The 26,218-nt window shown below is 43.8% G+C and overlaps 1 protein-coding gene across 3 annotated transcripts in view; it reads right to left on the bottom strand.

Moving 5' to 3' along the window:
* Window positions 1-26,218, bottom strand: part of LOC116987968 (WD repeat domain phosphoinositide-interacting protein 1-like) — an 82,291-nt gene that overhangs the window by 34,774 nt on the left and 21,299 nt on the right. For all 3 annotated transcript variants that reach the window (XR_004415838.1, XM_033044330.1, XM_033044329.1), the window contains exons 3-7: window positions 9,161-9,330; window positions 7,723-7,819; window positions 6,169-6,266; window positions 5,242-5,334; window positions 1,866-1,936 (exon numbers count right to left, since the gene is read on the bottom strand). Coding sequence is in view for 2 of the 3 variants with exons in the window: in XM_033044330.1 (XP_032900221.1) it covers window positions 1,866-1,936; window positions 5,242-5,334; window positions 6,169-6,266; window positions 7,723-7,819; window positions 9,161-9,330 (529 nt within the window). In the remaining variant the exon portion in view is untranslated. The remainder of the gene's footprint in view (window positions 1-1,865; window positions 1,937-5,241; window positions 5,335-6,168; window positions 6,267-7,722; window positions 7,820-9,160; window positions 9,331-26,218) is intronic.

Raw genomic sequence — 26,218 nt, 5'->3', positions numbered from 1 at the left:
TTAAGGGACATCTCTTTTACAAACATCCCTCTGATGAGACCATAATGCTCTCATCATTTGTCCCTCTCCCACCCTAGTGTACTAGTTTCATAGTCGTCCTATTAAGCTTTACTGTCTGTATAACTTGTTATCATCTGACACACAACCAACAATGCACCATTGTGGGCTCCACCTTTCCTTGATCATCGTTACATTTTTGCATATCTTTCATTCATTCGTTCTATATCTCTCTACATCGTCCATATCTCTCGTTATCTCCCCGACTTCAGTCTGAAGAAAGGTCTCAACCCGAAACGTCACCTATTCCTTTTCTCCAAAGATGCTGCCTGACCCGCTGAATTACTCCAGCTTTATGTGTCTATCTATGGTCTCATCATTTGGTTAACTCCACATCCTCCACATTAAGTTGGATGGGGGTGAGGGTGGGTGTCTGCAGAGATTGCTGGGATTCTGTAGCAAGTCCCATCCAGTTTATTGTTACAATACCAGAGTAGAACTATCAGCAGGTGAAAGCTGGCACATCCTATCCCAAGAAACAGAAGTACCAATGATTAAAATGATAAACCTCAAAGACATCAATGTCCATAAACATGCCACCAAACGTTCTTGTTTTCAATTATTTTCCTTGATAAACCTTATTGGTTCACTGTTCGAGCGGAATGGAACTGGTCCAACATCTACCAGATGTTACAGGTACAGTTTACTGGAAGGCATAGCGGTGTGGTGTATCACTAGTCACTAATCAGACGAGGGTGGCAAGATTAGTATTGCTGTCACAACATTCCTGTCACTTGGGTTTAATTCTGACCTGGTGGGTCAGAATAAGTGGGAAGCCATTTAGAATGGAGACGAGGAAACACTTTTTCACACAGAGAGTTGTGAGTCTGTGGAATTCTCTGCCTCGGAGGGTGGTGGAGGCCGGTTCTCTGGATATTTTCAAGAGAGAGCTAGATAGGGCTCCTAAAGATAGCGGAGTCAGGGGATATGGGGAGAAGGCAGGAATGGGGTACTGATTGGGGATGATCAGCCATGATCACATTGAAAGGCGGTGCTGGCTCAAAGGGCCGAATGGCCTACTCCTGCACCTATTGTCTATTGTTTGCTCGTATGCTCCATTTTCTTCCTACAAACTAAAGATCAGCTGGTAGGTGATTTGGCATAATGCTTAGTTTAGCTTATTGTTGTTAAGTGTATTGAGGTACAGTGAAAAGCTTTTCTGTTGTGTGCTATCCATTCAGCGGAACGACTATACATGATTACAATCAAGCCGTCCACAGTGCATATATACAGGATAAAAAGAATAATGTTTAGTGCCAGATAAAAACCAGTACAGTCCGATTAAAGATAGTCCGAGTGTCTCCAATGAGTTAGATGGCAGGTCAGGACCACACTCAGTTGGTGATAGCATGGTTCAGTTGCCTGATAACAGCTGGGAAGAAACTGTACCTGAATCTGGAAATATGTGTTTACACAAAAAAAAAGAGAAATAATTTTGCTGAACTGTAACGCACAATAGTTTCTTTACATTCTCATTATGATAAAAAACTGTCCCCAGAAGTCATGAGAAATGAATGATGGTCACTTTAAATCAGTGGTTCCTCTCTCTAGCAATGCACATGAAACCCAGAACAGATTATTTCTTCCCCAAGAAAGCGCAACTCAGGAGGATGGGCTACTTCCAGGTTATTTATGAGGAGCATCCGTTGAGGTTAGTGCAGGGCAGTGACGTCAGTAGCTCTGGTCAGCTGCGTGCGGCTCATGAAAAATGCCCACTCCACCAAAATTACACACAGACAGCATTTATGAATGGATCAAAAATGACAGGAATGAAGTACATTGGGTATGAGGACACGTAGCACAATTACCTTTTCATTCCTCTCCTGAATTCATAGAGTTTCTCTCCCTCAGGGGTGGAAAAGACACGAATAACTGTACCCTGCGGAACATTCAGAGGGAGTTAACGAAGGTTTGGAATTTATGGCTCCAGTAAAGGCATAAATCAATGATCTCATTCAGCCATGCTTTAGCCAATGAATCCAAATCTCCTGCCCAAATAATTTTTCTTCCTACCCCACCCTTGCCCCGTTGAATTTGTAATTCTATTGTCATCTTATAGTCTCTGATGAGTGGAATTATACATTCACTAATTAACCTTCCCTACAGCAATGTATTTGATGAACCATGGCATTCATACATATCAACGTAAGGAAAAAATAGTAGGTTATTTGACACTTTGACGGCACTCTGATCAGATCATGGCTGGCCTTTTTCCACCACACCACTTTCCTGCTTTACCCTCATGTGCCCTCATTTCCTAAACGTTTAAAAAAAAAACAATTGATTTCTGTCCTGGACATATTTGGCAATGGTCTTCTTGGGCTGCAGATTCATTGCCCTTTTGCTGAAGACATTTCTACCCATGTCTATTCTTAGCTGCTGGACCCCGCCACCAGACAAGCTCTCTCAGCCATGGAAAACTAAATACCACCAGCCACAGGAAGGTAAATTGGTGGCTACATTCAAGGGTGACAGTGCACAATGCACGGAAGAAGGATTTGGTACAGTGGAAAGTATGATATAATGTGAGATGATGGAAAATTGTGGAGTGCACGACCAATTACAGGACACACATAAATACTGTGACTGTGAGGGCAGGTCAGATGCTGGTACCCTGTGGCATGACTCACTTCCTAACATCCCAAATCCTTTGTGCCACCTCTAAGGTACAAATCAAGAGTGTGACGGTCACTTGCCTGGACAAGTGTAGCTCCCGAGCACCTTCACACGAATTTAGGATGTGGCCGCTCAGCTGATTATCACCTAACCCACTATCCCAAGCAATCGTTCCCTACACTATTGGTGTTCAGCAGCTGCAGGGTGCAGCATCTATGAAATTAATTGCACTTGTTATTTCTTGATTTTAAGGGCAACATGTTAGAGTTGCTGCCTTACATCGCCAGGGACCAGGATTCGATACCGAGTTTGGATGTCTGTATGGAGTTTGTACGTTCTCCCCGTGACATGCATGGGTTTTCTCTGGGATCTCCATTTTCCTCCCACACTCCAAAGACGTACAGGTTTGTAGGTTAATTGGCTTGGTATAATTGGAAATTGTCCCTAGTGTGTGTAGGATAGTGTTAGTGTGCGGGGATCGCATGTTGGCGTGGACTCGGTGGGCCAAAGGGCCTGTTTCCGCGCTGTATCTCTAAAACAAAAAACGACAACTACATTTTTAGAGAGGGGAGTCATGGTGAGCATACGGCATGGGGAAAAGGCCCTTTAGCCCACTGACTCTGTAATGACCATGAAACACCAATATACGTTAAACCCATATTAATCCGATTTAATTATCCCAATAAGACAACCAACTCCCTCTGGATTTACCACTCACCTACACACTGGGGCAACATACAGTGGGCAATTAACCTGCCAACATATCTTTGAGATGTGGGGAGAAACTGGAGGATGATGAGAAAAGCAATCAGTCACAGGAAGAAAGTGTAAACGCCACACAGACAGCACTGGAGGACAGGATCGAATCTGGGTTGTGGGAACTGTGGCAGTGCAGCTCCACTAGTTGTACTATGGTGGTGCTCCACATTGTCGCAGCCCAAACTACTTGCCTTGGATACACTGACATCATCTCCATAACCTCTGACCTCTACCACCATGAAGGATGAGTTCATAAACCCACAAGTGACAGGAGAAGAATTAGGCCATTCGGTCCACCGAGTCTACTCCGCCATTCAATCATGGATGATCTATTTTTCCCTCTTAACCCCATTCTCCTGCCTTCTCCCGAAAACCCGACACCCGCACTAATCACCACCCATGGAAATCAGGGGCGGCTGCTGTCTCTGCTCTTCAACAGAGCTTGGTGCCTCTTTGTGCAGAGAGGCAGAATCGTATTGACAAATGAGCTACCAAATCACGGGTATCCATCTCCATCTTTACTTTGTGGTAGAAATCACTAGATAACAATCGATGCTGAACATTTAAATCTCCCCTCTGATTGTGATGACCATGCCACACCAGGGATTGAATGTTAGGCTTTCTGACTTCTGTAATGTGTTGGAAGGTTACCCAACTCAACCTCTTAGATTAGCCAGGGAAGAGTGGCTGAATTTTAACTACCCATCAACACAGGATTGGGAATACTTGTGGCTCACTGGCACACACACAGTCCACCATCACGCTCAGTAACGTACTGAAGGTGCAGATACAACACAATCTGGGGGTTCTCCTTCAATAAACGCACCCCCAACCTGCAATAGATCACTAGTTCTCCTTCGTTGCTATGTCTAGATCCTCCAGCACCAGCACTGTGGGTCCACATACATCACAAGGATAGCAGTACATCAAGAAAGAAGCTCACCACCAATTTCTTTGAGGTATTAAATGCTGGCCTTCCCGTCGATACCCAGATCCCGAAAGATAAATAAATAAAGAAGCACTCTCTCTACACATTTTAAGAAAAGTCCCTCCTGTATTTTTTTTATGACTCGCCCCCACAATCTCCAGCATGAGGGGAAATTTCCCCCGCAAAGCGACCACTTCACATTTGCCCATGAAGTTGGCTCTAAGAGGCTTCAAAGCTTCACTCACTTTACCGCTGGCGACTAAAATATGAAGTGATCACTGGAAGGAAAAAAAAAATTTGCTTTTGAAAACTATTTCAGGATCACGAAGGTATTCAGCAAATAGTGGGTTTGGGATTACAAGAAATTTATTTTTTAATTGAATGAGGAAAAGAGTATTTGAAGATCAAAACCCAGACTTGGCACAAAACTCACAGTCTACTGGGCAGTGGTGTTCTCTGCCCTCCTACATGTTTTGATCTCTGTGGCACACCATAGTAACCATTACCTGAGGAATAAGGCACAAAGGTAGACACAAAATGCTGGAGTAAATCAGGGTGACAGGCAGCATCTCTGGAGAGAAGGAATGGGCAACGTCTGCCAGGACAGTTCTGTTTGTGGATTTTGGGGAGAAGACAAAATCGAGCCGTGCGGGGCTGGGGAACAATAAGGTTGGAGGCTTCAGAGGGCAGAGAGCCGGAAGTGATGAAAGCAGTAATGGTGTTAGAAATTAAGGCCTGGTGCTCGTCTGTGGGGTCATGGTTCAAGGATAAGTAATATTAAGTAGTATTAAGGCACGTTGCACAATCGACTCATTAAAAATAAACAAAATCAAACTGCAGCAATGAATTTCACAAGTTAAATGGTGAAACATTTGGAATACCTTTTCTGAGGCACTTGCCAGTTTTGAACCTGAGAAGTTGAACGCCAGTGCCGCAAGTGGCCCATCGTGTGCAGGGATTACAGAAACATTGTGCTGGTGCAAGAAAATATGCATTAAAAATATGCATTAAAAATGTCATGTAAAAGATGTCATGTATCTCAGCAAAAAACTTTATATAACAACAGCTACTTAAAATAAAGTTTGGACGGCAATAGATCTTTAACAGGAGACTAATAACGCAGTCACTAATACAGATTTATTTTCATAAGAACATCAAAAAACTTTCATCAGTACCTTAAGATGCATAAAACACAGTTTGTTCAATTATTTACTTGTGCAACTACAGAATAACTATAATACCATTATTCTATCACTACTGCAGCGCAGCTGGATGAGCTGCTGCCTCACAGCCCCGGGTTCGATCCTGACCTCAGCCTGTTTCCATGCTGTGTCTCTAGGCTAAGCTACAAATATTCTTCTTCTGGAAGGAAGAGCATGGTCCAAAGAAGGTGGCTGGTGATCCTAGGAGCGGTGGAAGATCTATCCCAAACCCCTGTGATACAGGATTGTGCCATCATTCCAAAGTCCTTAACTTGACTATTTTGCTTCAAATAATCTGCATTGATTGTATAAACTATCTTATAACTTAGCCCGGCCATTCACCAATGCATTCCTTGCCATCTTTGAAGCATCATAATGGTCATGTTGGAGTATTAGTCTCACCTCAAGATCAAATTAACTTAGGATAGAATATGGTTGCAATGGGAAAGACATCTTATCACATGGTTGAAGAAGGAATAATACGGTGGAAAGTATTCCATCTCTCTCTCTCTCTCTCTCTCACACACGCATTTTATTCTATGTTCAAAATAATCAAGTAAATCGCAATACTAACATAAATTGAAAACTATTTAAGTGAACACTCACCAGGTTATTTGCATCGTAAATCACTATTTCTCCTATTGTGGCATTGCCAGGATATGCCAAGTATGAGTTGGAATGATTGATGGAAAGTGCACAGAGACCTGGGTAGAGTAGACAAAACTAGATGTTAGAATGATAGACCAGGATGATGGTAGTCATGCACTCACAGTGAATTGCAAAAAAATGTAAAGCTATAAGAACTACATCAGACCACACCGACCTCATCCAAAATACTCCAAAAAATAGCTTCCAAATTGCATTGGTTTTTGATGGCAATTGAAATTGCATCGCAAAATTTAAGATATAAATTAGTAGTATTAATGCAATAGAGATAACGATACAGTAACAAACTCTTAAAGTAGATTTAGGGTGTGGAATGAGTAGTCTCATCATGAGAATAAGGTGTATGTGAGCAATAGGAACTTGTAGCATTTACAGGAACTTTGATATAATGGGGATTGCAACAAAATGCTTCAAGCATCTCTTCCATCTTCATCTTCAAATAGTTCAAAGGATCTTTCGCATCTAAGCAGTCCGATTGGGTCTTTGTTTAATATCGCACCAAAAAGCACCTTGCAGTATGATTCAGTGAAATGTTAACCTCCTGAGGATCTCAGAATTTCTTCAGAACTAGTCCTGCTCCAAAATATAAGTTGCTAAACAAAATGTCCATTGATTTCATATTTGCCAATGCATTAAGTTATTGGCATTATGGTGGAGAATCCACCCTAGCTCTACTTTCCATCCTCTCTCCATCTCTTTCAGCCCTTTTTTTTTACATCACAGACTCTTCACCTTTACTTTCCCTCTCTCACTATCTTTTCTCCCTTTCTCTCTTGTCCTGCTCTTGTTCCCTCTCCCTTCTTCTGTTTCTACCTGTCTCTCACTTTGTTCCTCCCCTCCCTCTCAGCTCTTTACTCTGTGGAACAATGATTGCTATGATCCTTCCACTTAACCTCCCCCGTTCTGCCACTTTCCCTGTAACAACTTTCTGAAAAATGAGAAACTGGCTGCCTGACTAAGACACACAGATTTGGGCAAAGCTGACACTAAAAAGCATGCTTCATGGGCACGCTATTCTGTAAAACATGATAGAAGGAAGAAATGCTAACATCAGAATAATTCTTACATCTTTAGGCTACAATGATAAAACCAAAAGATTGTTTTAACTATGTCTAAATTAATGTATCGTTCTTCTGATGGTTGTGAAGCCGATTTGAGTATAACTGCTGTTGTGACTTAAATTATTGTGTAATTTTTGGCCAAGGGTATGTCTGGAATATTGCTAAACTTTACCTCTCCTTTTGAGAATAATATGAAAAGTGAACACATTTTATTGACAATATTTAATCCTGCTAGAATGATAGCAGAGATTGCCTCTCAAAATAATAGCCAAAAGGAGAACATCAACGATTGGTTTAATCTTAATTAAGATATTGTTTTTGATTTTCATTCTACTATAGTACAAGAAGCCTGGAGGGTCACAAAGGCACTTCATAGAATTTTCAGCCCAGACATTAAGTTTTAAAAGTCAGCATGAGTTAGATTTTTACCCACCTGTGCGGTTTACTGGTATATCTTGAATGGTTTTCAGCAATTTTAAATCCTTGATGTTGTGAATGTAAATGGACTCTTCCAAGCAAACTACCAACCTCTGTAAAGGAAAATAAATTGTCATAATCTGAAGATTCAGACAATTCATGGTCTTGATTAGCGGCAAATTTTAAAGTAACGAATTGTGGTCTATGTGCATTTGAACTTGAGGCCAATCCCTTCTCTGAAACAGTGATACAGTGCGGAAACAGGCCTTTTGGCCCACCGAGTCTGCACCAACCAGCGATCCACATACACTAGCACTATCCTACACACTGGGGACTATTTGCCATTTACAGAAGACAATTAACCTACAAACCTGTACATCTCTGGAGTGTGGGAGAACACCGGAGAACCCAGAGAAAACCCACACAGTCACGGGGAAAACGTACAAACTCCATACAGACAGCACCCATAGTCAGGATCGAACCCGTGTCTCTGGCGCTGTAAGGCAGCAACTCTACCGCTGTGCCACTGTGCCGCCAGTTATTTCCACATTCTTATGCATTCTATCCCAGTTCAAGATGAGACAGATTGGGCTGAATGACCAGTTTCTCTGTTGACATTGCTGGGACTAACATTAAGCACAACAAAGAGGCAACAATAGAGACATTAAGAGATATAGCACAGCAATAGGTTCCACACCTCATGTCCATGCCAACCATTAACTATCTATATATGCTAATCATATGTTAATCCTGTTTACAATAGTTTATCTTCCAATCTTCTGTCAATTAACGTAGGAAATTAGCTGAATCCCCACCTATAGAAGGAGATGGCATGGATAGAAACGGGTTTAGAGAGATATGGGCCAAACACAGGAAAGTGAGACTAGTGTAGATGGGACATGTTGGTCGCTGTGGGCAAGTTGGGCCAAAGGTCCTGTTTCCACACTGTATGACTATGATTCTATTTTCGAAGTGACACATTAAACCAATTTATTTTAGTTGTAAATAAAATAAACAGCAGTCAATGTGTACCAAGATCAACTAAAATTAATCAATCTTTACCAATGGCAGACGTGTAGAATTTGTCCTTAGATTGATAATCTGACAGCATTTAAAGAGCAGGTATTTGGACAGGTACATGGGTGGGAAAGGTTTGGAGGGATAGGGGCCAAATGCAAGCAAATGTGTAGGAAGGAATTGCAGATGCTGGTTTATACTGAAGATAGACAAAAAATTAACTCAGTGGGTCAGGCAGCATCTTTGGAGAAAAGTGTGTCTAGCTTAGATGGGGGCACCTTGGGCAGCATGGACGAGCTGGGCTGAAGGGCCTGTTTCTGTGCTGGGTGACTAGAAAGACACACAATGACACTATTCTGTTCACAACCTTGCAGCCCTGTCCCAAACGGGTTTGTGGTTATTACAACCAACACTGGGTGAGCTGTGACCCCTCTTACCTGTCGGTTGAGCCTAACGGTGAGGATGGTGTTGGAATAACTGTAATTGCAAATCTCTGTGCCTTTCTTGAAATGATAAACGTTCATCCTGCGTGGTGTGGAGAGGCTGACGATGACGACCAGGCTGCTGGAGAACAGCCGCTCCACGATGTACACGTCGGGCGTGTCCGCTGCATGGGGAGACGGGAGAGATAAACAAGGACGTCGTTACACACTTTGAGAGGCCACACGGTGGCGCAGTGGTAGAATCGCTGCCTTCCGGCGCCAGAGACCCAGGTGCCATAGAGGGAGTACAGAGAAGGTTCACCAGACTGATTCCTGGGATGTCAGGACTTTCATATGAAGAAAGACTGGATAGACTCGATTTGTACTCGCTAGAATTTAGAAGATTGAGGGGGGATCTTATAGAAACTTACAAAATTCTTAAGGGGTTGGACAGGCTAGATGCAAGAAGATTGTTCCCGATGTTGGGGAAGTCCAGAACAAGGGGTCACAGTTTAAGGATAAGGGGGAAATCTTTTAGGACCGAGATGAGGAAAACATTTTTCACACAGAGAATGGTGAATCTCTGGAATTCTCTGCCACAGAAGGTAGTTGAGGCCAGTTCATTGGCTATATTTAAGAGGGAGTTAGATGTGGCCCTTGTGGCTAAAGGGATCAGGGGGTATGGAGAGAAGGCAGTTACAGGATACTGAGTTGGATGATCAGCCATGATCATATTGAATGGCGGAGCAGGCTCGAAGGGCCGAATGGCCTACTCCTGCACCTATTTTCTATGTTTCTATCCTGACTACGGGTGCTGCCTGTACGGAGTTTTTACGTTCTCCCCGTGACCACGTGGGTTTCCCTTGGGAGCTCCGGTTTCCTGCCACACTCCAAAGATGTACAGCGTTGTAGGTTAATTAGGTTTTGTTAAAAATTGTAAATTGTCCCTAGAATATAGGATAATGCTAGTGCACAGGGATTGCTGGTCGGCGCAGGCTCGGTGGGCCGAAGGACCTGTTTCCGCACTGTATCTCTAAACAAAACTTAACCAAAAACATTTTCACACAAACTTGACGACAGAGAAGAAAATCACCTAACTATTACAAACACCTGTGCAGAAACAAGGAACTGCAAATGCTAGTTTACAAAAAGAAACATAAAGCACTGGAGTAACTCAGCGGGTCAGGAGGCATCCCTGGAGAACATGGATAGGTGACGTTTCGGGTCGGAACTCTTCCTTAAGGGCCTGTCCCACTTGCATGCTTTTGGCGCGACCAAACGGAAGCGGAGTTCACGCTGAGTACGCGCGTGACGTCATTTGCGTCATACTCACCCACCAGCTGGGCAGGAGGCGGGCCAACTGAATTTGGGCGTCGCACGGCGTCGGGCGGTGACGTCATCAGGCAACGCTACGCCAGGCGGTGACGTCATCGCGCAACGTCACGCGCTAGGCGTACGCCGTCAAGACGCTGCGTACGACCGCAATGCGCCTGCGTGCTAACACGTCGTTGGCGCGCAAAGATTTCGGCCACTGTCAGTTTTTCGGAGCCCCGCGCGATCTCGGGACCAGCCCCGCACAACTCCGCGCTTCTAAGTGGGACCGGCCCCGTGCGGCCATACGGTGCCCGTACGCCTCAAGTGACCACGAGGTCGCGTAATTTGCGAGCCAAGGTCACGTAAGTGGGACAGGCCCTTTTATACTTATCAGCAGGAAACTGAGGAGAGCAGTAAAGGGCATGTCCCACGAGCATGCGACTCCATGAGGCAAGCGCGACCTAAAGGGCCTGTCCCACGAATATGCGACTGCATGCGGCAAGCGCGACCAAACCAGAAGCGGGGGCCGCGTGGAGGGAGAGTGAGTGACATGAAGTTCGAGCGAAGTCCGCGGGAAGTTCGCGCGTGACGTACGGCGTCGAAGCGGCTGAGGGCTGGCAGGCTGTTGCCGTGCTGAATTTTTGAACACGGTCAGTTTTTCGGAGCCGGGGCCAGCTCTGCACAACTCCATACGGCTCCGGCGATCGAAGTGCGACCTGCCCCGCAAGGCCGTACGGCTCAAGCGACCACGTTAGGACGCGCTTCCCGCATGCAGTCGCATGCTCGTGGGACAGGCCCTTTAGGTCGCGCTTGCCGCATGGAGTCGCATGCTAGTGGGACAGGCCCTTAAGGGAGGGTCTCACAGAACTCCTGTCGAAGAGTGAGAACTTCTTCAAAGTAGGCGTACCTTGAGGATATTTCGCAGTAGAGTAGTCAAAATGTAAAAAGAAGGGAGTGCAGGTGCTGGTTTAGTTTATTGTTACGTGTTCCAAGGTACAGTGAAAAGCTTTTGTTGTGTGCATACCAGTCAGCAGAAAGAAAATACATGATTACAATTGAGCCATCCACTGTGTACAGATACAGGATAAAAGGAATAACGTGAATAACCTTTAGTGCAAGGTAAAGACCAGGTAAGTCCAATGGTCTCCAATGAGGTAGATAGTACTTAGGACTGCTCTCTAGTTGTTGGAGGGATGGTTCAGTTGTCAGATAACAGTAAAAAAAGTACACAAAATGTTGACGTAACTCAGCGGTTCAGGCAGCATCCATGGAGCAGAGCTGTGCTATAGTTGTTTACAGAGGTGGATTCTCTCAATGCTCAGTTAACATCAAGAGTCAACTAGTGAGCGATACAACAGAGGGGTGTTTCCAGATTCAATTCAGAGCACCTAACATCGCTACGTTGGAATTGGTTAAAATGATAGCAAGCTCCTGCCTTCTCCACATAATCTCGGACATCTATCTCTGCCTTAAATACATCCAGACTTGGCCTCCAGATTCCACAGATTCACCACCCTTTTACGAAATAAATTCCTCCTCATCTCCTTCCTAAAGGAACGTCTTTTAATTCTGAGGCTATGGCCTCTGGTCCTAAACTCTCCCACTAGTGGAAACATCCTCTCCACATGCACTCTATCGAGGCCTTTCACTGTGTCTCTGACGCTGCGAGGCAGTGACTCTACCAGATTTGCTACTGCGCCGCCCTGTTGCTTCTTGGACATATGTGATATTCAATCTATATAAAGCACAATTTCACAGACTGCACAGAGAGAAGCACAGAAGCTCTTCTGGTGAATTTAGTTAAGGTATAAATATTGACAAGTCCTCCAGTAGAGCATAGTTTCCCTTCCAGCACTGTTATGACATCTTTCATGCCTGCAGTTGAAGCAACGGGCCAACAACCCAGAATGTAACTTTGTTTGTCTTTCCAGAGTTGCAGCTTAGTTCTGTTTATATCCTTTACGCCAATCTGAATCAGCCAAAACTTAGCTCAATGTTTCACCCATGCTTTGCACAACTTGCAGCACTCGGCAAGGCATTTCCTGCTAACAGTCACCCTTGCAACCCTGATATGATCAATGCACCGTTGTTGCTCTGAAGCACATCATTCCCTGTGCAATGGGTCAAAAGGATTTAGAAGAATTTGGATTGCTTACCTACAGTGTTGGGCCACACCTTCGTGCATTGAAATGATTCTCCTTCCATTAATATGTCCCTCCATTAATCTCTCTCCATATATGGAGAGGATGTTTCCACTAGTGAGAGAGTCTTGGATTAGAGGTCATAGCTTCAAAATTAAAGGACATTCTTTTAGGAAGGAGATGAGGAGGAATTTATTTTGTCAGGGGGTGGTGAATCTGTGGAGGCCAAGTCTGGATATATTTAAGGCAGAGATAGATAGATTCTTGAGTCAGACAGATGTCAAGAGTTATGGGGAGAAGGCAGGAGAATGGGGTTAGGAGGGAGAGATAGATCAGCCATGATTGAATGGCGGATTAGACTTGAATGGGCTAATCCTCCTCCTATCAATTACCCTCCTAGATCTCCATTCCACTCGAATCTCCCCACCCCACATTGGGTGCAAGTCATGAATCCCCTCTCCTCCTCACCCCATATAGATTATCATTCTTGAACCTCCACCCCCACCCCCACATTCCTTGGCCTCCCAATCCACGATTCCCCAATGCACACTAGATTCTTCCTCCCATCTCCCAACATCACGCACCCCAGATCCCCAAGAGCACTCTGCTGATCTGTTTCCCTGAGTCCCCGGCCTCATAGCACCGTGTTTATCTGAATTAAATCTGCAGCTGAAGAGGTGCCAGGGGAGATTTACTAGCAAGAGGAAGATTTAAACTAATGCGCTAGAGACACCAGATGGTAGCTGGAAGAAGAATAGAAACAAGATCGGGTAGATTGGCATTGATAGGGTAGACAGTCAGAACCTTTTCCCCCAGGGTGGAGGGCATAGTCAGCATCGAACCCGGTCTCCAGTGCTGTAAGGCAGCAACTCTACCGCTGCGCCACCATGCCACCCTTGGCGAGGAAGCTGGGAGCAAAAAAGGTAGAGGTAGCTCAGCCTTAGGCGATAATCTTCCAAAGTTTCTTGGATAAAGGGCAGGCTAAAAGGATTGAATGTTTGCAAATACACCTTCTTGCAAAAGAAGAGGGAGACAGATAAACGTTGTGAGATGGTTCAATGCAATTGTAGAAGCTTTTTAGAAACAATAGAATCAAATAGACAGCCAGGTGTTCAGAATAGACTTGTAGGGGAAAGCTGTCACTAGCAGTCTATAAGGAAAAACTGTGATTGAATAAAGCGACTGAGCAATTAGAATAACAGAGAAGTTGAATGAGGACACAGTGGTTGATTGCGGACCAGACTGCTGTAGATTAGAACTAGTGCTCAGTACTGCTACCCACATCGGACATGCGCTCGACATCCTGGGCCACATCTGGAGAGTCTACCTCGTACAGCAGTGAGTGCGAGACCCTCTGTTCCAAACACACCTGAACAGGTTTTGACAGGACAAAATCAGGGAATTTCTATCAGGGTTTTTGAATATCCTCAACATTCAAGGCAACTAAAAACAAAAAACCTTTAAATTAATTAAAATATGTTACACAAAAGCCAACTCATTCAAATAAAATGGACATTGCCTTTTTCTTCCTACTCAATGAGATTTTGTGTCCCACACCAGATTTGAATGGGCACAGGATCTGAGGGGCGATTCCTCAGTAATGCTGGGAATTGCCACAGGACTGGGCCCCAACCACCAGGTTTCACGAGGACTCCAGCAGTGAAGGGAACTGAGATTTAACCTCCCAAGTCCATTGACGATTCCTGGATTCACAGCCCAAATGTGCTATATTCAGGACATATTCCAATTTGAAAGTCAGAAAACCAGAGGTTCTGAACAGGCAGATTTGAACTTGTTGAACTTCTTGCTCCAAAGGTTGGTCATCAACATGGTGCTTTTTCTGGTTTAAACTGCGGGAAAGGTTGAACGCCATGGGAAGGTGTGTGGGGATGAAATTTACATTTTTGCAGTCTCTCTGAAATAGTCATTTTTCATTTTCATTTTTTCAAATATGAACAGCAAGGTTTTTAGAGAGAACATTTTTATCAACGGATAAAGGAGGGAATTTATGCTTGGAGTCAGGGGATGTAGGCAAGTTACTGAATGGCCTCTGTATTCACTAAGAAGGACATGGAGGACAGGAAGATCAGCGTGAGGAATACTATTCTACAAAAGCAGTTTGAAATGTAGAAAGAGGTGGTGTTGGGTCTCTTGAAAAGCATGAGGGTGGTTAATACCCAGGGCCTGATGAAATCTATCCCAGGTTATTGAGAGAGGCAAGAGGGGAGATTGCAGTGGCCTTGATGAAGAACTTTGTATCCGCAGGCGAAGATCTAGAGGACTGGACAATAGCCAATATTCTACCTTTGATAAAGAAGGGAAGTAGCGATAATCCAGTAAATTATAAGACGGTGAACTTCAAGTTAGAGATAAGGAAGCTATTAGAGAGGATTCTTTGGGATAGGACTTACATTTGGAAGAGAATTGAATAATTTGGGATAGTCTGCATGGCTTTGCCCACAGCAGGTCTTACTACCTTGATTAAGTTTTTGAGGTGGTGAAGGCGGCAAATGATGAGCGTTAAGGCATTGGATATTGTCCTCACAGATTTAAGAAAGGCATTTGATAAAGACCTTGGGGTAGGTGGATACAGAAGATTAAAATTCATGGGATCCATGGTGACTTGGTAGTTTGGATTCAGAACTGGCTTACCCATAGAAGACAGAGTAGTGGTGGAAAGGCATTATTCTTGTTGGGGATGTGTGACCAGTGCAGTTCTGTAGGCATCTGTGCTTTTTGTAATATATAAATGACTTAAGAGGTAAATGTAGATGGATTAGTTAGTAAGTTTACAGACAACACCAAGATTGGTGGAGTTCTGGATAGTAAGAAAGACTGGATGTAGATAAGTTGCAGCTATGGTGGAGAAATGGCGAATTGAGTTTAATTTGTGCAAGTGTGAAGTACTGCACTTTGGGAGATCAAATATAAGAGGAAAGTGTACAGTTAATGACAAGAACCCTAACAACATTGACGTATAGAAGGACCTTGGACTCCATGTCCAAAGTTCCCTGAAAGTGGCAACACAAGTAAATAGAGTGGTGAAGGAGGTGTATGGTATGCTTGCCTTCATTGATCGAGACATTGAGTATAAGAGTCAGGGAATCACGTCGCAGCTTTATTAAAATTAGTTTAGGCTGCATTTGGAGTATTGCATGCAATTTTGGTCACCCCACTACAGGAAAGATTTGGAGGCTCTGGAAGTGGTGCAGAGGCGGTTTACCAGAAACATGCCTGGATTAGAGAGTACTAGCTATAAGATGTAGGACAAACTTCAATTGTTTTCTCTGGAGTGTCGGAGGTTGAGAGGAGATCTGAAAGAAGTATATAAAATTATGGGGGATATAGATAGGGCAGACAGACATAATCTCCCCCCCCCCCTCCCCCCCCCCCCCCTCAAAAGGTGGAAATGTCAAAGACTTAGCTTTTAGGTTAGAGGGAAAAGTTTGAAGGAGATGTGCAGGGCAAGAGTTTTACCACAGTGAGTGGTGCTTGCCTGAAATGCACTGCACTTCTGGGATGGAAGTAGAAGTGGCATTTAAGAGGCTAATGGATAGACACATAGATTTGCAAGGAATCGAGGCATATGGATCACACGTAAGCAGAGGAAATTAACTTGGCATCATGTAAGGCACAGACATCGCGGTCAAAGTGCCTGTTCCTCCTATTCTATATTCTATGAGGTCCATTCAGATTGCTCTATCATTCAAATAGATTAGGTCAATGTGACCTTCCCTTTGTAAACCTCCTTAATCGACTCATCTTTGTCAGTAGCTTTGTGCACAGGTTCCAGTTACTAAACACAGCACACTTCGTTTCTATTATTTTCTCCTCTTAATGAGTGATGTTTGCAGTTTGGTATTCCAAAAATAACAATTCCTGAATCTTGAGTGTTCTGGAAAATCATGGCCAATGGTTTGCAATTTCCTCAACTATCTATTTTAATGCTCTTGGATGAAAACCATCACATCCAGGAGATTTGTCTGTCACAAGTACTTACTTAACAAGTGTGCCGCCCCTCTTTTGGCTGTTATTATCTCGCCTGCATCTGTTTTTTTTTAAATAGGCATTCATTCACCTCCACAATCTTTTCTGGTGTTATTGCCTAAAAAAGCAGCACTGTGGTGCCATACAGCGCCAGAGACCCGGGTTGCATCCCAACTACGGGTGCTGGCTGTACGGAGTTTGTACGTTCTCCCCGTGGGTTTTCTCCGAGATCTTCAGTTTCCTCCCATACTCCAAAGACGTACAGGTTTGTAGGTTAATTGGCTTGGTAAATGTGTAAATTCTCCCTCGTGTGAGCAAGATAGTGTTAATGTACGGGGATCGTTGGTCGGAGCGAACTCAGTGGGCCGAAAGGCCTGTTTCCACGCTGTATCTCTAAACTAAACTGGTTTTCGTCAGTTTGGCATCTCAAGACATTGTGTGCAGTGCCCAGGCTAAATCTGGTTCCCCTCCCGTCTGGAAAATAGGCGGAAGACAAGCATGCAAGAATTTGTGTGTTATCCATCCAGCATGGAATGCTAAAACACTACTTGTCTGGTTCCCAAACCCACCTACCTAAATTCAAACCAGCTGGCACCACTTTGCTGGGCAGCAACCAAGGAATAGCTTCACTCTTACAGTCTCATGCTCCATATTAGCCCAACGACAGATATACCCACATGGAGCAGAGAGATATTTAGGGCAGAGGCAGGGAGCTACCAGATTTTCACAGAGGGACAATGAAGTGCTTATTCTAATGGAAATACAATCCAGGACCACTACAAACACCGTTACTTCATGCATGTTTGCCCATATCCACCACACACATCAAATCAGTCTGAAGGGTCACGACCCAAAACATCACCCATCCTTTGTCTCCAGAATTGCTGCCTGACCTGCTGAGTTACTCCGGCACTTTGTGTCTATCTTTGGTATAAACCAGCATCTGCAGTTCCTTGTTTCTACACATATCAAACCTCCAAATGTAGCTCGTTGAAACAATGAGAAACAAAAAGGAAGATAGTTTGGGATGGGATGGGGTCATTTAGAGTACTGAGCCCCTGGGCAATACTGAGGCTGGAGGAGAGGAGGTTTACGAGAATAATCCCAGGAATGATTGGGTTAACATATGATGGGCGTTAGATGGCACTGGGCCAGTACTTGCTGGAGTTTAGAAGGATGAGGGTGGATCTCATTGAAACTTACCGAATAGTGAAAGGCCTGGATAGAGTGGATGTGGAGAAGATGTTTCCACTAGTGGGAGAGTCTAGGACCAGAGGCCATATCCTCAGAATAAAAGGAGGTACCTTTAGGAAGGAGATGAAGAGGAATTTCTTTAGGTCGGCGGTGAATCTGTGGAATGCATTGCCACGGAAGGCTGTGGAGGCCAAGTCAATGAATATTTTAGACAGAAATAGATAGATTCTTGATCAGCCATGATTGAATGGCGGAGTAGACTTGATGGATCGAATGGCCTATTTCTGCTCCTATCACGTGAGCTTCTGAGAGGGTCCTCCTCCTTATGCATGGGAGGGGCAATTGAGGCGGAGAGGCACCCGGGTATATAATCTATCAGGCATGTTCATGACCAATGTCTTGTTGTAATTAGTACGTTCCCTTCACCTTGATCCACAGTATACACATTTATTAGCACATGTGACAGTGCCCTCAACATAAAGATGACTTTAGTGCAGGTCAATGGAGCCGTGTGGAACTGCAGATGCGGGAATCTTAAGTAAAACACAAAGTGCTGAAGTAACTCAGCAGGCCAGGCAGCAGCTGCGGGCCCTTCTTCAGACTGTTGAGCAGTAGCACGTATGATGATGAACATCATTAAATGGTCACAGGAAGAACGTGCAAACACACAGACGAGGTCAGGATCGAACAACATGAGAGAGAGACGTCGGTTCGCGGGAACTGCTCCGGTACATTGAGTGGACTTTGTACTTTGTAAATGGTGCCAAAAATGGTAGCACCCGCACGTGTATATATGCAAAATGAACTTCACTGTGCAGTTGCATAGATGACAAATAAAGCATTATTGTCTATTGAGTATTGAACCCAGGTCCCTGGCGCAGTGAGGCGGAAGCTTAAATAGCAGTGATACTGTGCTGCCCTCATAAGTGAAAAGATAGACTTTCTAAAAGGACATCTCAGTCAAATTATCAATTTCCATATTGTTAAGATTTCATTCAGAAATGATTATCAATGCAAGTTACTTGAATTTAAATACACCTTGGATTTAGTGTGGCACTGACTGGTAAAGCAGCGCTCTGTTATCTAATTTCCAGACATGTATGTTTAACATGCTGACGCCTGGGCAGGATTTGAATTATTGCATTGAAGTGAACCCTTCCTTGGTGCTGCGCAGCTGGGTGGGATCAGCAAAAGCTGAGATGGATTTCCAGGTCACAGCTAAATGTTGTTGCTGCGTAGCACCATCGAACATTACTGTGTCTAATTGTTATTGTGAAAGGAACTCTGCCCTAAATACCACATGGATGAAGATATTTTTAAACCCAACCACATTTTCAAACAACATTTTTTGACCCAAAATGTTCACAATTCGTTTCGGCCACGGTTGCAATTTGACCCATTCAGTACCTTCAGTAGAGTGATCATTGCTTTAAAATAGACACACAATGCTGGAGCAACTCAACAGGTCAGACAGCATCTCTGGAGAGAAAGGATGGGTGACGTTTCGGGTCAGGACCCTTCTTCCTGATCTTTGGCACAAACCAGCATCTGCAGTTGTGTTCAAGAAGAAACTGCAGATGCTGGAAAATCGAAGGTACACAAAATGCTGGAGAACTGAAGAAGGGTTTTGGCCCGAAACATTGCCTATTTCCTTCGCTCCATAGATGCTGCTGCACCCACTGAGTTTCTCCGGCATTTTGTGTACCAGCATCTGCAGTTCTTTGTTACTACATTGGTTTAAAAAAAAAAACACTGATTTGGCCAGTAGTTTGTTATATCAAAATTAATATCTTGAAATGTGTTACGTGTGGTGACTTCTCCTCAAGACTTTGTTCTACATTTAAAACATTTTTTTGAAACTCACCCTTTAACTAGAGTCACTAAGACATTTCCGTACAGCATGGAAACAGGCCCTTTGGCCCAACTGATCCAAGCCATCCAAGTTGCTAACCTGAGCTAGTCCCATATGCCTGCATTTGGTCCGAACCCCTCTAAACTTATCCTATCCATGTACCTTGTACACTGCAACTATCCATCTCTACCACTTCCTGTGGCAGCTTATTCCATGGTCCCATAACTATCCCCTCATTCTTTCCCCCCCTCACCTTGAATCTATGCCCTCTAGTTTTAGACATCTCTACCCTGGGAAGAATACTGTGACCATTCACCTTATCTATGCTCCTCATGATTTTACACACCTCTTTAAGGTGACCGCTCAGCCTCCTACACTCCAGGAAAAAAAAGCCCCAATCTATCAAGTCTTTCATAACTCAACCCCTCCAAACTCAACATCACTGTGAAACCTTTCTGCATTTTCCCCAGCATAATGACATGCTTCCTGTAGCTAGGCAACTAGAACTGCAACACAACCAAATTTTTTTAATTCTCTGTTGATTCTTATCTTATGAATATTATATGAACTTTAGAAAAATCTCCATTTGAAACAAGGCAAAAATAAAAAAAGACATTTTGATTGTGGGCTTCTTAATCTGTTAACAGAATTTCAGAGATTTCCTTTACCGAATAAACCAACTTGTCCCAATTGAACGCTCTGCCAGTGCCTGAATTAATTTGATATATTTGATTCTTTATTCTTCGAGCTTCAGAGACAAAAACTTATTTTCCTTTATTGGATTAAGTGGATAAGGGAGAACCAGTGGATGTGTCATATCTGGACTTTCAGAAGGCTTTCGACAAGGTCCCATATAAGAGATTAGTATGCAAACTTAAAGCACACGGTATTAGGGGATAGGAAGCAAAGAGTAGGAGTAAACAGGTCCTTTTCAGAATGGCAAGCAGTGACTCGTGGGGTACCGCAAGGGTCAGTGCTGGGACCCCAGCTATTTACAATATATATTAATGATTTGGACGAGGGAATTGATTGCATCATCTCCAAGTTTGCAGATGACACGAAGCTGGGGGGCAGTGTTAGCTGTAAGGAGAATGCTATGAGGTTGCAAGGTGACTTGGATAGGTTGGGTGAGTGGGCAAATGCATGGCAGATGCAGTATAATGTGGATAAATGTGAGGTTATCCACTTTGGTGGCAAGAACAGGAAAGTAGACTATTATCTGAATGGTGGCCAATTAGGAAAAGGGGAGATGCAACTAGACCTGGGTGTCATGGTACACCAGTCATTGAAAGCAGGCATGCAGGTGCAGCAGGCAGTGAAGAAAGCGAATGGTATGATAGCATTCATAGCAAAAGGATTTGAGTATAGGAGCAGGGAGGTTCTACTGCAGTTGTACAGGGCCTTGGTGAGACCACAACTGGAGTATTGCGTACAGTTTTGGTCTCCTAATCTGAGGAAAGACATTCTTGCCATAGAGGTAGTACATATAAGGTCCACCAGACTGATTCCTGGGATGGCGGGACTTTCATATGAAGAAAGACTGGATAGACTCGGCTTGTACTCACTAGAATTTAGAAGATTGAGGGGGAATCTTATAGAAACGTACAAAATTCTTACGGGGTTGGACAGGCTAGATGCAAGAAGATTGTTCCCGATGTTGGGGAAGTCCAGAACAAGGGGTCACAGTTTAAGGATAAGGGGAAAGTCTTTTATGACCGAGATGAGAATTTTTTTTTCACACAGAGAGTGGTAAATCTATGGAATTCTCTGCCACAGAAAGTAGTCGAGGCCAGTTCATTGGCTATATTTAAGAGGGAGTTAGATGTGGCCCTTGTGGCTAGAGAGATCAGGGGGTATGGAGAGAAAGCAGGTACAGGATACTGAGTTGGATGATCAGCCATGATCATATTGAATGGCGGTGCAGGCTCGAAGGGCGAATGGCCTACTCCTGCACCTATTTTCTATGTTTCTATTATAAATTAGTCCAAACTGAACATTCTACCAGAGCCTGAATTAATATGAATATATAATTGTGTGTTATTCCTCTGTGTGTTATTCAATACCCCAGACCACAACGCTAATGAATTTCAGTTTACTCATATTTTATTTAATATTTTAATATTTTCATTTTTGACATATTTGTCATGATTATAGGTGGAAATTTCACTGGGCATGTGTGAATGAAGTATGATTGCACAGCTGTTTTTCTTTAGACTTTAGAGATACAGCATGGAAACAGGCCCTCTGGTCACACCGACCAACGATCACCACCCGTACACTAACACTATGCTACACACTAGGGACAATTTACAATTTTTACCAAAGCTAATTAACCTACACACCTGTACATCTTTGGAGTGTGGGAGGAAACCAGGGAACCCGGAGGAAACACACAGTCACAGTGAGAATGTACAAATCCCGTATGGATAGCACCCGTAGTCAGGATCGAATCTGGGTCTCTGGTGTTGTAAGACAGCAACTCTACTTCTGTGCCATTATGTGGCCTCTAAATGTGAAAAAAAAAATTACACAATAAAGCGAAACTAACAGGAGGAGCATGCAACCTTGAGCTTTAATAATGCACAATACTCTGTGGTGCAAAACAATGGGCTTGTGTTAAAGACGGGAATTGTTTTGACAGGTAAATTTCTGAAAAGGCTTGTCTGCCAGAGGGAAACGTTTCTGATTGGAAAAACGATAACAGGGAAAGGAAAGTAAGTTCACAAGGAATTAAAGTAAACATGCTGGAAACACTCAGCAGGTCAAGCAGCTGCCCGACTACCGATGATTGCAGCATTTTCTGTTAGGTTCTTATGTTAGGTTTTCAGCATCTGCAGTTTTTTTCATTTCCTGATTGTCTTATATTTAGAGTAGGGAAAAGTTAAGTGATTTACAGCACAGGAGACGGTCATTCAGCTCATCTTCTTTATGCTGAAGACATCGGGTGAACTAAAGATAATATTATAGGCATGATCATTTTCATGTACTTGGAAAAAGTAAATGGATAAACAATAGATGAGATGTTACAAAAGCATTAGAATTTAATTGTTTTCGAGCAGAATTCTGAGCAACTTATTACTTTTGAAAGACAAAGGTCTGAATCTGTTCGTTGCATCAAAAGTTTAAATGTTTGAGAATATCTATGATCATGAAGAGGGAGATTGATATTAATAATAGTGTACATTGGAAATGTATTTGATTTTTATTAAATCACTGGTTAAATTGTGGAAACTAGTAAGATTTAGGTCTCATTCCTGGGAATTAGCTAATTCCATTAAAAGTAATAACAATGGTGTAAGACCAGTTTGGTCAAATAAAGAGGAGAGAGAAATTGATCCTATTCCAAAAAAATGCATCCCAAAGTGTGGTTGGACACTAGACCTCAATTCCACAAGGCAAAGAGCATTGATGAATTTGAGGGGAAGCTGGATTTGTAGCCGAGAGATGTGAAGATGAGGTATAGAAGATTCTGATGGCATTAGATGAAAACGTGTGGCCATAATCACTTATTGAAGCATGACCCAAGAGCAGGGGACAGGGGTCATCAGCCTTGTTGAAGTGCGTGGTCCCAAAGTTCTTGGGTTTGTGTTGTCATCGGTAGTGGAGCTCACAGGTTTTATTCCAAATCCTACCGCCTGTCTTCTAATGCAGCTAGGATTGGGTGAAGTGTAAAGGGCCTGTCCCACTACTGAGTCCCGCTGAGTTACTCCAGCATTTTGTGTCCATCTCCAATCGTCTTGGCCCCGCTCTGGGAGTAGGAGTGGGGGCGGATCCGGATCTGGTTCCGCAACGGCCGTGAGCCCCAGGCCAAGTTTGGCGATCGTTTGCCCGCTTCTGCTGCTGTTGGAGGTGAGACGTTGCGCTACGCCAGGGTCTTGGGCCTGTCCCACTTTGGCCGTCAGTTACGGGACAGGCCGGTGGCGCGCGAAGATTTCATGCAGGACGAAGTCCACACTCCTCCACACCACTCCATGCGCCCGTCCCACGCTACCCACACGCTCTCAGGTCGCGTAAATGGCGCGCGAATGACGGCCAAGTGGGACAGGCCCTTAAGGGGAATAGCAGGGGCTGAAAACAAGCTGAGGGGAAAATTTCAGCAGCTGCGCCCTCATTGGAATTTTGGCCGTTGCTTTGAGGAGATAGAATTGTATGAGTGATGTACGTTGACTCCACCTGTAGCCCACCCATGCCTGCCACCCCATTCCTATCCACCCCAATTTCAACTCCTCACAGTCCAGGCTCATACACCAAGATACAGGATTGGATGAGGAGCCTTCTAGCATCTGCAAAATCGTGTTTGGACGTGAAACAGCCCGTAAAGTACAAAATAACAATAAAATCTTTGCACGCAATTTAAAACACTGGAGCACAGTTAATAAAGATACATAACAGTTACATTCTGATACACAATTAAACATGTTAAGACTTCTCTAATCTACTTGGGTTTGCCAATTGCTGCAGTATCATTGCAGTCAATAGGACCAAATGTTCAAAGTGCAAGACAATGTCCAGCCTGTACTATAATGGACATTTGTCGTACTTGACTGAGGACGAACTTCTACCCCAGCAACAGAGATGAGGTCAGCAGAAGATTATAATGTTACTCTGGTAAACAAACCGTGGAAACAAACTGGCCCACTGTTCACATTCAATAAAATAATCTCAAAGCCTTATGTTCGGATGTTTATTAATTTCAGCAATCTTTATTCTCCCTAAAATGATTCATTGGAATTTAGTGGGTGGCACAGTGTCGCAGCTGGTAGACTTACTGCCTCACACCGGTTTCGATCCTGAACTCGGTACTGGCCATGCGGAGTTTGCATGTTCTCCCTGTACTCACATGGGTTTTCTTCAGGTGCTCTGGTTTCCTCCCACGTCCCAAAGACGTGTGGATTTGTAGGTTAATTGGCCCTCTGTAAATTGTCCCTAGTGTGAAGGGGAGTGGATACGACAGGTAAGGACAGTGCAAGTTAATGTACTGAAGATATGATCTCCACTCACATTTATCCGTATTGTAGTGGCAGGGTCATATCTTGATGCAGGTCAATCGCTGCAAAAACTCTTCAGTTTGTTTACGTTAGACATAGCCACCTTCAGCTGTTTTGTTAAAAATCTTCCTTCATCATAAGATTAGAAGTGTTTTGTTTTGATGATTATGCCACAAAGTTCAATCCCATTTACAACTCCCCAGAAAACATTGCAGTCCACACCTGTAGATAGTAAGGTCAAGACAACACTTGAGCCTCTTGCAATAAGGCCTCGCCACTCAAAATGACGATGGCTTTTGACCGTCTCTATTGCAACCCAACTGATGATGAACTTGACCACCACGCCCTAGCCTGCCCACCACACTCTAGCCTGTCAACTATGCTCTAGCCTGCCCACCACGCCCTAGCCTATCCACTGTACTCTAGCCTGACCACTATCCCCCAGCCTGACTAACCTGCCCCAGTCTCCTGCTGGCTGCTTACCTTGTCACCTAACGCAGGCCTCAATGAACCTTCAACCACCAGCGCTCATACGTTCATTAGACATTGGAGCAGAATTAGGCCATTCAGCCCATCGAGTCCGCTCTGCCATTCGATCATGGTTGACCACTCTTTCTCGTCCACCCCATTTTCGATACCAAACGGCACGTGCTCAGTCATGCCTGTGCCCTTTGGTTGCTGCTGAAGTATGCATCGAGAGGACCAGAGGCAATGTACTAAGCAGCTGCACTGCACTGCTAGGCACTTGATACCATCTTGAACATGGATGGTTAGTGTGGACTCAATGGGCCGAAGGACCTGTTTTCATGCTGCATCTTTCAATCAATGAATGAAACTGAGCACGGGAGCAGGTCCTTCAGCCCACAATATCTGTACAGCACAGGATGCTGAGCTAAACTAATCTCATCTGTCTGCCTCCTCGTCTATTAGTTTTATTGGTTTGAACGTCGATGACCCTGTTCATCGACGTCCCAATGTTTGCAAGTCCAGAGATGAAAGACTTCAGAGAATGTCACATCTACTCTGTCCATTCCTCAACTCTTGTCAAATAGTACAGCTGGGTAGCACATCACTTAGAACTGTGATATTCTCCTGAAATCAATATCCTGAAATTCCTCTTTTTTAATCTCCATTGTTCCTGATCACTTGGTATACAGGAATATTTAAAAAACACATTATAAAAACAGAAAATATTGTGATCAGGCATCAACGTTGGACTAAGAAACAGAGATAACGGTTTCAGATGACGTGATTCTGATGAAAGCTCAGTGTCAGGAAAGACTAACTGTGTTTCCCTCCTTGATCCTGAACATTTACATTATCAATGTTTATTTACTTCAGTGTTTAAGCTTTAGCATTAAGAACCCATTCCTGGCTCTGCTTGCATCAGTAATCTGTTAATACATCATCTTTGTAATCCCATGTGACAATTTGTGCCTACAGCTCTACAAATTCATTAGTTACACTACAAACATTGACGTGTATGGAGTTTAATGCATTCAGTCCACTTAGTATCTCCCTTGACTGATTTACCACACATTGGAAAAACTTGACACAAACTCTCGCTAAATCACACAGCAGAGTACACAGCTGTATT

The sequence above is a fragment of the Amblyraja radiata genome, chromosome 26 (assembly GCF_010909765.2).
Source record: "Amblyraja radiata isolate CabotCenter1 chromosome 26, sAmbRad1.1.pri, whole genome shotgun sequence".
NCBI lineage: Eukaryota > Metazoa > Chordata > Chondrichthyes > Rajiformes > Rajidae > Amblyraja > Amblyraja radiata.
The sequence above is the reverse complement of the archived record's forward strand: the minus strand, read 5'-3'. Positions and strand labels throughout refer to the sequence as shown.